General features: G+C 38.0%; 1 protein-coding gene across 2 annotated transcripts in view; it reads right to left on the bottom strand.

Moving 5' to 3' along the window:
- The window catches only part of LOC150101025 (KH domain-containing, RNA-binding, signal transduction-associated protein 2-like), a 98,141-nt gene that overhangs the window by 16,442 nt on the left and 65,762 nt on the right, over window positions 1–15,937 (bottom strand). For both annotated transcript variants that reach the window (XR_016549162.1, XM_090401438.1), the window contains exons 3-6: window positions 13,771–13,887; window positions 9,077–9,223; window positions 8,597–8,983; window positions 3,721–3,779 (exon numbers count right to left, since the gene is read on the bottom strand). Coding sequence is in view for 1 of the 2 variants with exons in the window: in XM_090401438.1 (XP_090257564.1) it covers window positions 3,721–3,779; window positions 8,597–8,983; window positions 9,077–9,223; window positions 13,771–13,887 (710 nt within the window). In the remaining variant the exon portion in view is untranslated. The remainder of the gene's footprint in view (window positions 1–3,720; window positions 3,780–8,596; window positions 8,984–9,076; window positions 9,224–13,770; window positions 13,888–15,937) is intronic.

The following is a 15,937-nucleotide window of genomic DNA, read 5'->3' as shown; positions in this document are numbered from 1 at the left end:
CTTACACGAAATGTAGTCGACTAATCCCACTCACTCGAAAGGAATTAAGAAACTATACGGGAAGCAGGAAACGTGGACTGCATCCTCAAACAATGTGGGCGAAATCTTACCACGTCTGTGTCTTATAAACTCAATTCCACAAAAGGCTTTCAAGTTGCTGTCCATTAACGACGTCAAACAACAGCGCAAATAGCATCAACACTCCACTGATGTTCCGGTTTAGTTGATATATCCTTACGGATTTGTAGTAATAATTGCTGCAAGGAGAGGTCATGCTTCTCCGTAGATACTCTTTCCTTCCACTTCCAGGTTTCCTCTTTCCATCGCTGGTCCCCGAATTTTTCTTGAAGAAACGCGATACTGTGGAACGATGCCAATCTGACTTTCTACTAATACAGTATTTCGCAGAGAACGGTTCTCTTCAAAGAATTGCAAGCAAAGCATTTTAACGGTATTATTGCATGTTCAGAATTTCCATGAAAAATCAGTAGCTGAGGGCCTTTAAAATCTTGACCACTTCAGCTTGCAGATAATGCAATACAGTCATTGCATCATAATCATTATTGCATGTGAGACATTTGAATATTATCTCTATTCCGATCAAAAAGGAAATTTACAGATTTGTTTAGGTGCTTAATTTTTAACACACCACTACTGTGCATTTCCCCAAGTTGAAATAAGTACTGAAACATTGGCTCTTTAAGAATAAAAACAAGTGATATGCATATTCCTAACATCACACGTAGTCTGTGCAGCTATATAAGACAAAGGGATATTATCATACTTTGCCAGATTAATGGCTCATCCTTGAGTTTGATATTGGTAAAATTATTGCATAACTCGAAATAAACTTTGGCAATATGATCTGCCGATGGAAATGTACGGGTGTCGCCCTCAGTCAAGAAACGCACTCGAGGATCATAGATACCAATCCTAAGGAACCAAAGGGTGCTCAAAAGAGCGGTTGAGAAATCACGAATGTGGAAACAATTGACCAAGAATTCAAAAAATGTACAGAGGGTTCAGGTTAATATTAGGACATTAAACAAGCAGCTGCACAGTCTTGGTTTTTATGAAGAGACAGCTGCACATAAGCTAAAACAAAACAACCATAGCAATCAACAGCGCCAACTACCTTAGTGCAAATAATATCATGATTCGCTGGAAATCCGCGACATGGAGCAACAAATCATGTTATACGAGTTCCTGAACGGTTGGATGAACGCTGTTTGACAAATGAATAAATATCTTATGCCCAAGTGCATCATCCCAACAGTGAAGCTGGATAGCGTACAGTGTAATGATCTCGAGCTGTTGTTCGAGGTAAGGACTCGGATCTTTGGTTGTAATACCTGGAACGGTAAATGCCGACAGGTGTACAACAAACGCTTCTGTAAAATGTAATCTTTCCTACATGTAGCAGTTTTATGAAACAGATCCATGTAATACAACACATGTAGTCTGACAAGTCATGCTACAGGTGTTACTGCCACATACTGTGAAGAAAATGATTTGGAAAAATTTGAATGCCGTATGCAAAGCCTCGTTCTCAACGATCAACCTACAAAACATCTTTATGGTGTTGAAATGCTAGGGGTATTAATAAATTAATAAGTACCCATGCTATATCGCCTTCACAATTTTTTCGTTCTTATCCAGCATCCGCCTTATTGCACAGAAGAATGCAATCCATTCTTCACCCTTCGGTCTGTGGGATTAATATCATATAAGAAAAAACTGCCTTCTTCGGCATGCCAACCACTCCCAATGCTAGGATAATAAGTTTCTCTCTACAACTATCTCCAAGAAATCAGTGGTATTCAGAAGAAACACGAAGAGCTTTCTTCTTGTTATCTAACCCTTGCTCCCTGTATAACGTGTGTGCTACAGGGTATGAATATGACTGCTGAATACAAATAAATTGCCCATTAATGAAAGCAATCTTTGCGACTTAACAGAATAGTCTTATCTGAACGTAAGGGATTTCATGTTTAAGTATTTTACTTGTCTGACGAAAAGACTAAAGTGTATCCTGGAAAATTCGTTAGGCTTACAGCATAATAAAGAATGCATTCTTTTACCAACCTTTACCGGCTTGGTTGGCGGAGTGGTTAGCGTATCCGCAACCAACAGGCTGCGGGTTCGAATCTCGCTTTGGGCATAGAAGTTTGTGATTGTCTTTAGGTGGGAGATGAGTTCCCTCATCCGGTGGGAGACCACCACCCCGCTTATTAGAGGCTTGAAAAAGTTCCATATTTGATCTCGAGAGCAAGGCTTCCGGATTATGTCCGGAAAATATAGAAAATTAATAAAAATAGAAAAATTCCGCGCCCTCCCCCACAGTAATAATGTTCTACAGGTTTACAACCTTTCATGGGTGGGAGTCACGTAAAATAACATTTAAAAAATGTGTGAAGTGACAAAATAAACAAACAGTACCGTATCTTTGTTAGAATTCAATAATGGTCGGAGAAATTACAAATCACAACAATTAGTGAAAATGGGCTTTAAATTTATCATCATAGTTTGATTCCTAGAGGTTTCATCAAGAGGTGACGACATCACATTGTATGACAAAAGTGCGAACACACAAAATGTTATCTGTAGATGAATTACAATTGATCTCAAACCCTTGATGATGCTATCGTGCGAACTTCCTCGAAGAATAGTACACTAATTTCAGATAATTTGTCTCTATTTTTTTTTTTTTGTTTGTTTTCTTTTCTGTATCATAATGAAGATGTAGGTAACAAGCAAGCTGCAATTCTTGTTTTGTGTCGCAGCTCGTGAGGTTGTTTTGCTAAAGGGGGAAAAGCAGGACAAGTCTCGAAAGTAAGAAATGCAGTCAGCTTGTACATCCAAGGCATGGAACTTAAAAAAAAAATGTAACCAAAGTGTCGTAATTACCATAGAGTGCTGTGGCCCACATTTCAACACACCGAACATATACTCTTCCTGGTTTACTTGACACGCACAAGTGAGGGTTAATTGCTTAATAGTAACTGATGAAGAAACAGAGCCAGTTGATTGCAGACGCGCCGATCCAGTTTCTGCTGTCATCTTTCTTGTTATGCAAGAAAAACTAAACAGGCATGTTGATAACAAGTCCGTCCTTTGCTGCATATTAGAGGCTTATGTGCTACAACGATTTTGTTTGTTGCTTTATGTTGGAGGTCACTCTGTCAGTAATCTAGGTTGTTCTACAGAAATGAGAAATTAAATCCTTTTGGCAACTTGTCTATCTACATGCCTGCCAATCCGGTAGGATTTCATTAGCATACAAGACATTGGCCTGATTGTTATGTGTGGTTCTACATTTGAAGTCTGTCGTGCGTTGGTATCTAAAACGGCAGACCACAAGCTAGTGGTGATTAGATCTCTTTGGAGATAAGCAACGTCGTGAAACATTTTCAAGTATAGAACTCCTTGCTAAAATTCAGAGAATATGAAGCAAAAGAATATCAAATTAATAGTTCTTTGGCGTCGCATCTCAAGTAAAGATAATTTGGTGCATCTAAATCAATCGCGTTGGCGAATATAATTGCATTTTGTTATAATATATATCTTAACAAGATTAAAACCACAATTAAGAGTGGTCGCCTAATTAAAAGGCATGGCATACCAGATCATTATATAAGTTCATATTAAGGTTATAATGGTTTGAAAAAGGTTACATTTATAATCCATCACCACCAACTTTCTCTGACCAAAGCATCTTACCTATGTAAATTCTGACCAGGCACTTCGTAGATTTGTTCCGAAAAATCATCTTTGTAGGCCTAAAAATAAGCAAACAAAATAAAAACGTTGCTAGTAATCAAATGTTTGGATAGAAAAATAACATCTATCATTCATTTGTCAGATATCATCTTTTTTTAAAAAATACGTTAGCTATATTTGCTAAATAGCAATACTGTAGGGGGAGGAAGAAAAATATACTCCAGAAATGCAGACACAGGTTTCAAATATGTCCTTGGCGGAGTAATTTTTGCCTTTTAATTTCTAGTCTTTCAACACAACCTATAAAAATGGTATGCAATATATGCTTGTTTTTATTAAAGATTTAATAGTTGTTTTAGAGTAAATACACATAATCCCACAAGATTCAGTTCTCTCACCGACCTTCTTCCTTCTGTATATCAATGACCTACTTCAGTTGACCTCTAACCCAATACACAGTTTTGCAGATGACAGCACACTACATTCCTCCCTTTCATTTGACAAACCTTACTCTACACAACTCACCTCAATCCACAGAACATCAACTACCGCTGCCCTTAATTCTGACTTCCAAACCATCCGCCAATGGGGCTCAGATAACCTCGTCAACTTCAATGCTAGTAAAACCCAGTTCTGTCTTATTTCTCAAAAAAGAACCATTTTCTCCCAGCATTGTTTTCGATAACTCAAATTCTCAGACAAGGTGAAATTTCTCTCCTCGGAATTACCTTGACATCAAGCCTCTCCTGGCACAAACACATCACAACCATTGCATCCTCAGCTTCCAAAAAACTAGGCTTCCTCTTTCGCTCAAGACGCTACTTCACTTCAAAACAGCTGTTAACACTATATAAGTCACAAATCCGCCCAGCTCTCGAATACTGCTCTCACACCTGGAGTGGAGCTCCAAAAAAGCTCCCCCCTCAAAATGCTTGACTCAATACAGAGGAGAGCAATTAGACTAATAAATAACTCATCCCTCACCAACTTTCTCCCCCCCACTTTCACATAGACGCCTGGTCTTCGCAATCTGTATATTCTATAAATATTTCCATGGGAAATGTTCATCTGAAATTCCTCCACCCTGTACTAAGCCCATCGGAACACGTACAGCTGCCGCCCAACCTCCTTTCACAGTACACCTCGAAACTCACAGAACAAGTTTCGTTTCCTCCTCCTCCTTCATCCCTGCTACTGCAGTACTGTGGAACAGTCTTCCCCCTGACGTATTTCCCAAGAAATACAACATATAGGCGTTCAAATCTAATGTAAACAAGTTTCTCCTTTCGCAACCCACCCATATACGGTACTAACGTACTATAGGTTGACCAGCCAACCTCCTGTATATGGGCCCAACATAAAAAAATTAAAAAAAAAATGGTATAATACTTATCAGAAATCGATCTTCGCTCACATAGTTTTGAATACGATACCAAATGCTACTGAAGGAACAAAAAACTTCATAAATGATATATTTTGTTTTGTATGCATAACTAACATAATGCTAGTCTCTTTCACTACGTACAATTGCAAAAGATATCATCCTAGCTTATCACAACATCCTGCATTATTAATTCCAAAAGAAATACAGTTTTAACGACTTTGAGGCAGTTTCTTAGTTTGTACAGTTCATACAATGGAAAGTTGATTGATTGATTAAAACTAATGGAATATAATGAGCCTAAGTACTTGAGTTGGTTTTAATAAAGCCTCTTTTAGTTTTAAAGACATGGGTTCGAATCTCATCTAAGACGCGAGGAACCTTTTTCTGGGCTTTATTTTAGATGAGTTGGCTGGCATATAGAGGTGGCAAAGTTCTTCATCCCTGGCTGATTGCATATTGTACTTGCATTCGATTTCTTAAAACTTTCATATCATGGATATTTCAAATTTTATTTAAGTTGTGAGGAGAAATAAAATTTGAAAAAACTTTAAAATTTAATAGCGCAAACTAATAAAATCGTGCAAAAAATACAGCGGTATCATCTTATGACTTATCTTCCACCCATTGTAACTGGATAGCCATCTTTCCATCTCTTTGCCATAATGGATGATTTCCTCTCTGCAAGCTTCTCAAATGAAGAGTGCCTCAGGGCCCTATTCTTTACTTACTTCCCTCCTTTTATACATAAATGACATTCTCTCACCGACTTCAAATCCTATCCATTGGCTTGTTGGTAATAGCATGCACTATTTCTCATACTCATATGCCATACCTCGCGGTGCTCAACCGTTCCAATATTAAAGATCTGCTACAACCAGTACCCTACACACTAATCTCCACACCATCATTCAGCTGAGTTATAGCAACTTTATTACTTAATGCTACAAAAACACTTTTTTTTAAGGGGAGAGATCTAATTAATCTCTCCCCTTACCTTTGATAGCACTCATCTCAAGACCAGATCTCTTGTTTGGGCATTTTTAACATTTTATCTCTGTTTCTCTCGGGTCGTTCATCATCATGGAGAATGGATTCCTCTCTTCATATATCTTCTATTATCTTTATGCAATGCGTCTCAGAGCTCTGTGCTTTCGCTCAAGTTCTTTCTTCCTTCTCTGTAGAAATAGCTTCGCTATAATCCTGCCCAAAGTTGTGTATGGCGGGGGCCCACTACTCTTCTTCATTTGATGGGTCTTGTAGCACTCCAAGCATTACAATCGGGTATGTCTCATATCCGGTAATATGGGAAATGATTCCCTTGCCGTTCTAGTGGGATAGGAATGGCCTTATCAACGTCATTTCTATCACAGTTCTCTCCTATTCTTACAAAGGAAGGTCTCGCTTTGCCTTTCTTTCCTCCCGATGGTGCCAAGAACTCCGGAAGGACCACATTTCTCATGTTGGGCTATGACTTGAACCTCTGGCCATCCATAGGCTCAATGCTCAATAAACTGTGTCCCACTTCTCACCTGAACCTCTGTTTAACAGTGACAGCTACTTACATTATATAAATCTAAGGTTCCACAGGCCTTGAAGTGTTGTTCTCGCAATGCTACACCGGAGACCTTTATAGCAGCACTTGATGCTATTCAGAGAAGGCTGTCCGGTCGGAGGATGGACTCCTCGATCGCTTTTTTTTTATGTATAGAAGTTCTGCTTCTACCTTATTAATGTTCTATTGGTATTTTCATCGGTACTATATTGTTGATCTGGCTTTTAATAATCCTCCATTTTCTTCTGGGCCTCTAAAAAAAAAATAAAAAATAAAAATAAATAAATAAATAAATAAAAATAGAAGTAACTGCTAGCCAAGATTCATTCACAGCAGCCCGAGATTCACAGCTACCGAACAAATTCAACTTCTCTAAGACTTTCTCAAGTTTTAAGTGACTGACGCTTGAGTGTTTCTTTGTGCAAAACATGCATGCTGTCCAGATAACACACGCCAGCGACAGTACGTTGTTCTCACGGTCGTAATTGCTTCGGCTGAAATACCAATCATAACGCTGATAGAAATAGAACATCTAAAAGAGCAGCTGTGCATTGTTAAAATTAAAGATATTTAGTCGTCATGATCTCAATGATTCAGAAATTCTCTCTCTCTTTTTTCTTTTTGTAAACCTAAAAATACGAGGATCATTTCAAAGGTTCTTCTGCGCACTGAGCATGCGTACTATTAGAATGATGTAACATACTCCATCATGATCTGTAAGCCCAAACCAAACCAAACTGAGTAAAAATGTCGTGCTTCTTTTCTTTTTCTGATCATATTTCGCAAAATAAGACCTCATATGGAGGCAATCGGAACTCCGGTCGGGTATCATCCAAAAATGTTGGCGTCAACAATCAATTGGCTTACGAAGGATCAACTACGACAGCAGGATACTGCAGGAAGTTTCTGAAGACTTGCCCAAATATTCACAACGAAATAGCTGACATATTTATGACTGGAGAGCCCTCATTTTGCATGAAAATGCGAGAACACATTTCTCCTTGGACGTATCTGATCTTATGGAAAAGCATGAATGGTAAGTGCATCCTCAATCTCTCCTCCTCACGACAGGTCCAATCCTAGAGACTTCAACCTATTCTCTAAGATGAAGAGGAAAAACACACATACAAAAAAAAACAGCAAAAAAACAACAACATTGGAAATACTTCACTACCATTTATGAGATTTTTGCTGAAGTTACCCGACTTATCAAGAACAACAACAACAAAAGTTTGCTAAAAAGAAAGTAAAAAGAATACAAGGATTATCCATATTGGATAACAGTGATAAATATTGGGTTGAAGGCCAGGAATACTGTGAAAAACTTTTGAAATGACTTTATTGCATTATACCATCATCGGATGTCCTACACCATCAATAAAAAGAATGTAATGCAAAATAAACAACTAAAGTCACTATATGAAATATGAACTGGAGAAGAAAGCAGAATAAACAAGTAAAGTACAGCGGTTAACAGAGGTAGTAGGTTTAATGCAATTGAAGGCCTCGAAAACCTCACTTAATTGGCTAGAATGCAATGGGCCAAAATGACCCAAGATTCCGCATGAGTTACAAATAAGGGCCGTAAAGGAGAAAATTGTTTGGAAGAAATGCCGGAATAAATATAAACTGTGCAGCTTTTCTCTAGTCAATTTTTTTATGCTGCCCCAGGTTCTACTTCCGATAATACGAATCTGATAATCATGATTGCGCCTTTTAATTATTATAGCAACCTTTATATAATTTCTTTAGCTAGATACGACATCAGCCTAAAAAGGTTCAGCAAAATATTAATTATAATTCAGAATAAATTCACCCACCACAAACATATTCTGAATATAAGCATCGGACGCGTTCTAGTTTTGAAGTTTACAAGATTTAGACAAGTCAGTACATTTGAAAATGGAGAAGACACAGGCAAAGATATATCACATACTTACATAATCTTCTTGTGTGACTAGATATTCTGGCACGGGGTTTGGAACAGCTCTCCTGTATAGTGTTCTATGATGAGGGGGTGAAGAAGCTATTATCCTAACTGGTAGGCGGCCAGCTGGCTTGGACCCTAGGGACAACGGGGATCGAATGGCAGGGATGGCGTTAGTTCTGCTTGCTTGCTGCGCCAGGCGTTCTCTCAAAGGAACTGGTCGGGGAGTTGACGTTGTGGACAGTGCTGTGGTCATCATTATGGGCGATTCACCGTCCAAAGGCTGGTCGCTCAATGGAGACGGCGAGTAACTCTGGTTTGAGGGTGTACTTTGTTTGTGTTTTCCATTCATCTGCGCAAGTTCTCGGAGTTGAGTCTGTCGTATGTCGTCATAATAATCCTGGAAAAGGTGAATTAGTATATACTCTGGAAATATATAATAATGGCCACGTACTTTGAAAGCAGAAATAACTTTAGCACAGAAAACACTTACTGGGACAAGAAATCTCTTTATTTCAGACAATGCTATGGCAATTCTGGAATACGCTTCAGCAGCTGGAGCGAAGGCACTAACTTCCACATGCAGATCTTCATGTAGATGAGCATGCTTAGGATCTCCTGTCTGCCGAAGTTCTTCTTCCTGAAAATGCGTACATCTTTCACGGGATTAGAAGTTGAATTTTAAAGTAGAATTATAAATAAAACATTTTTGTGCAATATTTAACTACAGAAGAAGGAGACAGAACTCCATTCACTTCAAATAAATACAAAAGTTAAAAAAAAAAAAAGTAAAACAAACTTTAAAAATATAATACAAGAGTGGTTCAACTGAACGTCGGGAGTATATTCTCATTCAAAAAAAATTCCAAAGTATTGGACTAGTAGTAATGACATAATAAAAATGTTTAACGAGAACTAAAGAAGCCAGAATAAAGAAATTCATTACTACAGAATCCTTCAGAAACTTGCTTTTATTAATGCAAGTGATCGACTGGCAGCCAAGTCAGAACGGCTTGCTCACATGAGTGGTTTTAGTATTGAACTATTCACTGTGTGTTAATTGCGTATTCTCCGGCGAGTTTATCGACTTCTCGAAAAAACTCGATATTCCGGTAAGGTAACCTTGCTATCTCCCTATAAGACCGGCTATCTCACCTCCTGTTGAAAAGTTATTGTAAAAGTTCCTCGCATTCTAGAAGAGATTTGAACCCGTCTTTCCAACGGAAGGACAAATGACTCTTCATCCTCGTGAGTGTAGTAAGGATTACAATAAAAGAATACGTATCCATACTTAGAAAAAGAATAAAGGAAAAGTAATGTTTTCAGTAGCAGCCTAAACCACTTCGTAAGACGTTGCAAAGCAATGCTGTTGAACAGTTAGTAGCAAATGCTCTTTGGATAGAAAAACCTAGATTCGATCCCTCACCGTAAGCATTTAGAAAGGCTTGTCAACTAAACGTACGTTAGTCAGTTTCAAATGGTGGCAGAGATTTTATCCCCTAAAATATGCAAGCAGCCAAGAAAACATATGCAGTTTATGATAATAGACTGACCTCAACTTCAGCTGCTTTGGTGAAATCTTAATAAATAACACAACTCGGCCTCGGTATATCCATTCTGGATTTTTTTTTAATGTTTCTCACTCCCACGAAAGGTTGTAAAGCTACAGTAAATCAGTATTGTGGACGTGCTGAGAATTATTTTATTCGTGTGTGTGTGTGTGTGTGTGTGTGTGTGTGTGTGTGTGTGTGTGTGTGTGTGTGTGTGTGTGTGATTTTACGAAAACTGAAGTATTTTTTATATTTTTATTTTTTACATAGTCCGAAAATCCTGCTTAGAGACGAAACAGTGAACTTTTTGGCTTCTAATAAGCAATGAGGTAGTCTCGTACTGGGCGATGAAATTCGTGGTGCATAGAAGATCAACCTACAGATCAAACTTCGTATAATTCCAATAATTCTAATTACACTGTTCTTATCAGAAACGCCTGCTTATCTGTGCATTGGAAAGACATGTTAGATATTGGATCTTAAAATACGCTTACTTTTGCAAGTATGCTTTTTCTTTAATAAACAGTTTTAATGCAAGCAGGAGAGCGTGGCAGTTTTCTTTAATATTATATATATAACAAAACAAGCCTTAAATTACAAACCATTAGGAAAAAGAAAACCAGGACATCCTCTTAAGAGATTCAATGATGACTTCTAAGGCCCCGGAACAGGCCACTCTAGGCCTAAATCCTTGACAAGCATGATATATATATATATATATATATATATATATATACAGGGTGTTCGGGATAAATTTGACAGTTTCGTAAGGAAAAAGAAAATCTTCTTTGTATCTATTAAATTTAATGAATTGACAAAAAAACATTACTGGCAGAGTTAATTACAATACTATCAATAAGATTTACTCAAAATAACCACCATTAGCATCGATCACAGCTTTAATTCTGCTTCGGAACCTCGAACAAGCTGATGCTACAGTCTCCCTGGGAAGGGCCGCAAAAACTGTTTTAATTTTATCCATTAACTGGGCTTTTGTATTACTGGAAGTGCGATTGGTGTCTTTTTCAACTGCGCCGCATACAAAATAATCCATGGGGTTAAGGTCTGGGGAGTTTGGAGGCCAAACATTTGGACTGGTGAAGTCGTAGAAATTTTCAGACAACCATTTTTGACTTTTCCCAGAGGTGTGGCAAGGGGCCGAATCCTGCTGCCATACATACGGCCTACCATTGGCTACCCTTGTTATCCAGGGCTTGACTACAGTTAGCAACTCCACGAACAAAGCCCGAATTCCAATGCCAGGGTTCTTCAACACCTGTTCCTGCAGATTTGCGAGGAATTCTGCTGTACGAACGCAATCAGATCGTCTGCTAGGGATCTTTCTTCTTGCTACATCCTCGTAGTCACCATTGCAAGTCTCTAGTTCATGCCTGATTGTTTTTACTGTATTCAGGGAGCATTGGGCAGCAGTCGTAATATCCTTATTTTGATGGCGGGCACGAATCATCATGATACAAGTTATTCTCTTCCATGATTCAGGTGGGTTCCAGCTATCCATCCTTTCTGACATCTTGTATATGAATGAAGAAGGGTCCAAACTTTTAAATGAAGAGAAGTGTGTGTTAATACATGTAACTTACGGAAAAATATAATTAATTATAAATATGTCAAATTTATCCCGAACACCCTGTATATATATATATATATATATATATATATTATTCATATTTATATATACTGACTATAACCGAGACTAGAATAACAATTAAATTGATCCAAAACGCAACATGTTTCATCGGATTGTCCGACTCCTTCAGGCGTGGGAACATAGAAAGCAAGTGAACATTATAAGAAACATCGCATCACTGTAAAACGACTATTACAAAATCAGTTAGCTTTGAACTATAGCTACAGTCGGTGTTGAAGTTCTATTGTTAAGTAGCTGCATGCGTCTGATTTCACGCGTGCGCCAATATCGGATAGCAGAGCTGAAAGAGTCCGGTAGATTATAGCTGAGGTTATTATTCATGTGATGAGGGTCCATAACAATTTCCTTAGATTCGACTGTGCGTCGCTCCACCTCGTCACGGCATATATGAAGGTTTGAAGTTGTTGTCCAATTTATCTCATGTTGACGGCATTCATCATTTGTGTTTACTGAAAACAGTACATGGCTTGACAGGGCACTTGCTCTAGTTCTTTTGTAGGCAATGTCTCTCTGATGTTCTTCTAGACGTAGGAGGATGGATTTTTCAGTTTGGCCATAGTATTGCTTCCCGCAGTCACACGTGATTTTGTACAGTCCTGGGAATTGTAGATGGTTGTGAGCTTGTTTGTTCCATGTTCCACTTTCCTTAGTATTCCCCCCCCCTCCTAATGCAAAGCACATTCCCTTGCGGAGATGTATTATGCTATGCATTAAAGGCAAGGACCACTACCCAGACCGGTTTCAACCTTTATTGAGGTCTCATCAGTGGCAGCCAGACCCAAAATATGCCAAGGTTGAAGTAATGCAGATCTTATAAATTTTACCTAAACTAGTTGCCACAGGGTGCTTTGACCTTACTGAAAAAGGATTAAAACTTAGCTTATAAAATTGCTTGGTATCTTTAACATAGTATATACTCAAGGTAAAAAACTTTTTACATCTTACTCTCATTCTGAGATTTTTATTTAATAAGTCAAAGCACCTTGTGGCAACTTGTTTAGGTAAAATTTTATAAGCTCTGCATTACTTCAACCTTCGCATATTTTGGGTCTGCCTACTCACTGAAGAGACCTCAATAAAGGTCTGGGCAGTGGCTCTTGCCTTTAATGCATCTCCGCAAAGGAATATGCTTTGCATTAGGGAAAACACTAAGGAAAGTGATCGGACCTTACTCCACCTTTACAACGAGTTGCCTTAGACTTGAACTACGTTCAGGCGCAAACTTGACTTACTTGTCTGTTTGCTTACTTGGGGAAAATGATTAAAACTTAGCTTATAAAATTGCTTGGTATCTTTAACACACACACGCACACACACACACACACACACATATACACACACAATATTTTATATTATTAATTTATATTTAGAAGAATTTGCATATTTTGATATATCAAATCTTCGATGATGTATTTTTTTTTTCTGAAGAAACAGCTAGCCCCAGATGTAAAAAAAAAATAATCCCATAGTGAAAACACAGGAATATGTTTAGAGAAAGATACTGAAAATATTCTTTTTAAAAAAGTGGTTGGCAGTAGCATGTAGGGGAGGAGACGCAGTGTAACCCAAGATTTACAAATTACCTATGTATATTTCCCTTCTCTCCCGTCCTCGCACTTCATCCACACCATACAGTCAAGGCCACGTGCGTGTGCTGTCATAGCGAAATAAGATCAGTGGAACTAGTGTGGAGCTCCAGCTCACGATCACTGCAGCCAAATTCTCAGGAATTTTATCGCATGTGAATTCCAAAACAGCTGCAAATTTCGCAATAAGCAGATTGATCAAAAAAATCTGCAATAACAAGAAGTATCAAAGTAACTGGACTGAAATTAGGATAATTTATGAATATGGGGATTGATGAATGTATTAAATGCCATTAACAAACGAAAAACAGTCAGGGCAGATTATATTTATTTGCAGCATATCTAGATGTGAACAAAGTAACGATCACCATGGCATATTTACCTGAGTTTTGTCTCTCATGGAGCCTCTGCCCAAGATGGCCATCCTCGTGTGCGTCTCTTCTTGTAGCCGTTTCAAGGAGTTCCCTTTTGGACCAAGAAGTTTACCTACAAAGTTAAACTGGAAAAAAATGTCGAAAAAGAGTTTAATACCCATTATACTTATAACAATAGGGAAAAAAATTAAATATTAATTAGTTTTAAGCAGCAAGTAGGTTCGAATTCCATTGTGGAATGAATGTTTGCGGGTGATACATTTCGTCTGGGTTGGGCTTGTGCAAATAGAAAGATAAAAATAGAAAAGTGAACGCGCGCGCGCGCGCACGCACGCACACACACACACTAAAACTATGTGCTAAAAATCAAATTTAAATTCAAATTGTCTGCATCCGGAGTAGCCTGGAACTGGTCTGTCGATGTGCCCTGAAAACTCTGCAGTGAGCAGTCCTGAATAATATGATTGACGGTCTGTTGATCAGCACCGGTCACATGTTGGGGATTAACGCATGATATGTTTCTGGTTGCTAATTTTTCCAGATCGGGTTGCAGGACTTGAAGCGAATAGGTGGTAGATTTTGGAGGTCCTTATGGATGGGTAAGTTGCTATTGCTATTTCCCATACATTTCATCCGCTCTCTGTTGAGGCAGCTTTCCTCCTCGTGTCTGGTGGTATGATGTTAGAGAGTGTTGGTAGCCACTCAACAGTTGTAGTTGAGTGGCTACCAACGATTTCTTTGTATTACATTTTATTATATATATAATATTATTTTATATTATATTACAAATATTACATTGAGGAAACGTGTGTCTTGTGTCGATGTTGTGTATGGCTTGTTTTAATATTTTCCCTTTGTCTTTTCCACAATGTACAGCGTTTTCTTTTCATAATAAATGAAATGCAGGTGACGATAGATATACATGGATAGATCATAGACAATGCGAGAATGCCTAAAGGAGGCTTGAAATGGCTTGAAAGCGCATTATGTTTCGTCTCCAAAGCAAGGTTATCTTGTCTCAATCTTAACTTACCCAATTATTAAAATATATGGAAAAGGTGATTGCAAGCTCTCTCCAAATGGTATTATACTGCATGTCTGCGTAAAAAGGAGTTCCGGATAGAGATGAAAAAAGGCGAGTGGAGATATATCAACAGCAATGTAATACATACAATTTTGCAGAAGAGCGTGTTGAAATTCCTTTAATAATGCTGAAATAAGAAGTCTGTTTTAGGTGAATACAAGTTAGGTTCTTCCTGTCTTGATTTTCCGGTCATCATTCTTTTTTCTACATTGCTATAAGCACTAGAAATTTGAAAATGGAGGAAGACATTCAAATTAATAATAGTGTCGAGCATAAAAACAAAAGTAATAAGAGCATCGTAAAATGCAAAAAAAGTTAATGTATTTATTATGAAAAGAAATCGCTGTACGTTGTGGAAAAGACAAGGAAGAAAATATTAAAACAAACCACATATAATGTCAATGTTATATGCCGTTTCCTCAATGTAATATTTTGTAATATAATATAAAATAATATTTTTATATATATATATACTAAAATGTCCATCCATCCATCAGCGCCCTTAAGGCACTTAAGCACCCACGGCCTTCCAAGTATCCTTGGATTTCCTAACTGTAATACGAGGATAAAGTTGATACCCCTATGCCCCTAACTATTCTTGTCTGTAGTTCGCGTATGTTCTATTGGCCGATTTGGCTGTTCTGAGGGACGAAACACCCTCTACTTCCGTATGAAACCGGCTAACTCACCTTTAGTCGAAGGAGATCAGATACAGGTTTCACATGATCTACGTCATGGACGGGAATCGAACCCAGGTCTTTCCGACAAAAGGGCTTTATCTATACAGACTGAGCTACGGAGGCTCTATAAAATAAAATGTAATATAAAAAATCGAGCCAACATAAAAAGAAACACATAAAAACACAAATAAGCATCAGGGCCAGTACAGGTTTTGAAAAAAATAACAGAATTATAGCACTGATTTCTCATGCAAGTAAATGCAACTGAATGATCTTCATCATCATCATGAACCATGGGCTCACTGCCCGTTGATGTCTGATTCACTATCTTCTTCCACCTTTTTTTGTCCAGTGCACAGTGTCGCAGTTTTTGTACACCCATTCCGCACCAGTCTTTTATATCGTCTATCC

This window comes from Typopeltis vanoorti, chromosome 12 (genome assembly GCF_054136105.1).
Source record: "Typopeltis vanoorti isolate ZY-2024b chromosome 12, IOZ_Tvanoo_1.0, whole genome shotgun sequence".
NCBI lineage: Eukaryota > Metazoa > Arthropoda > Arachnida > Uropygi > Thelyphonidae > Typopeltis > Typopeltis vanoorti.
The sequence above is the reverse complement of the archived record's forward strand: the minus strand, read 5'-3'. Positions and strand labels throughout refer to the sequence as shown.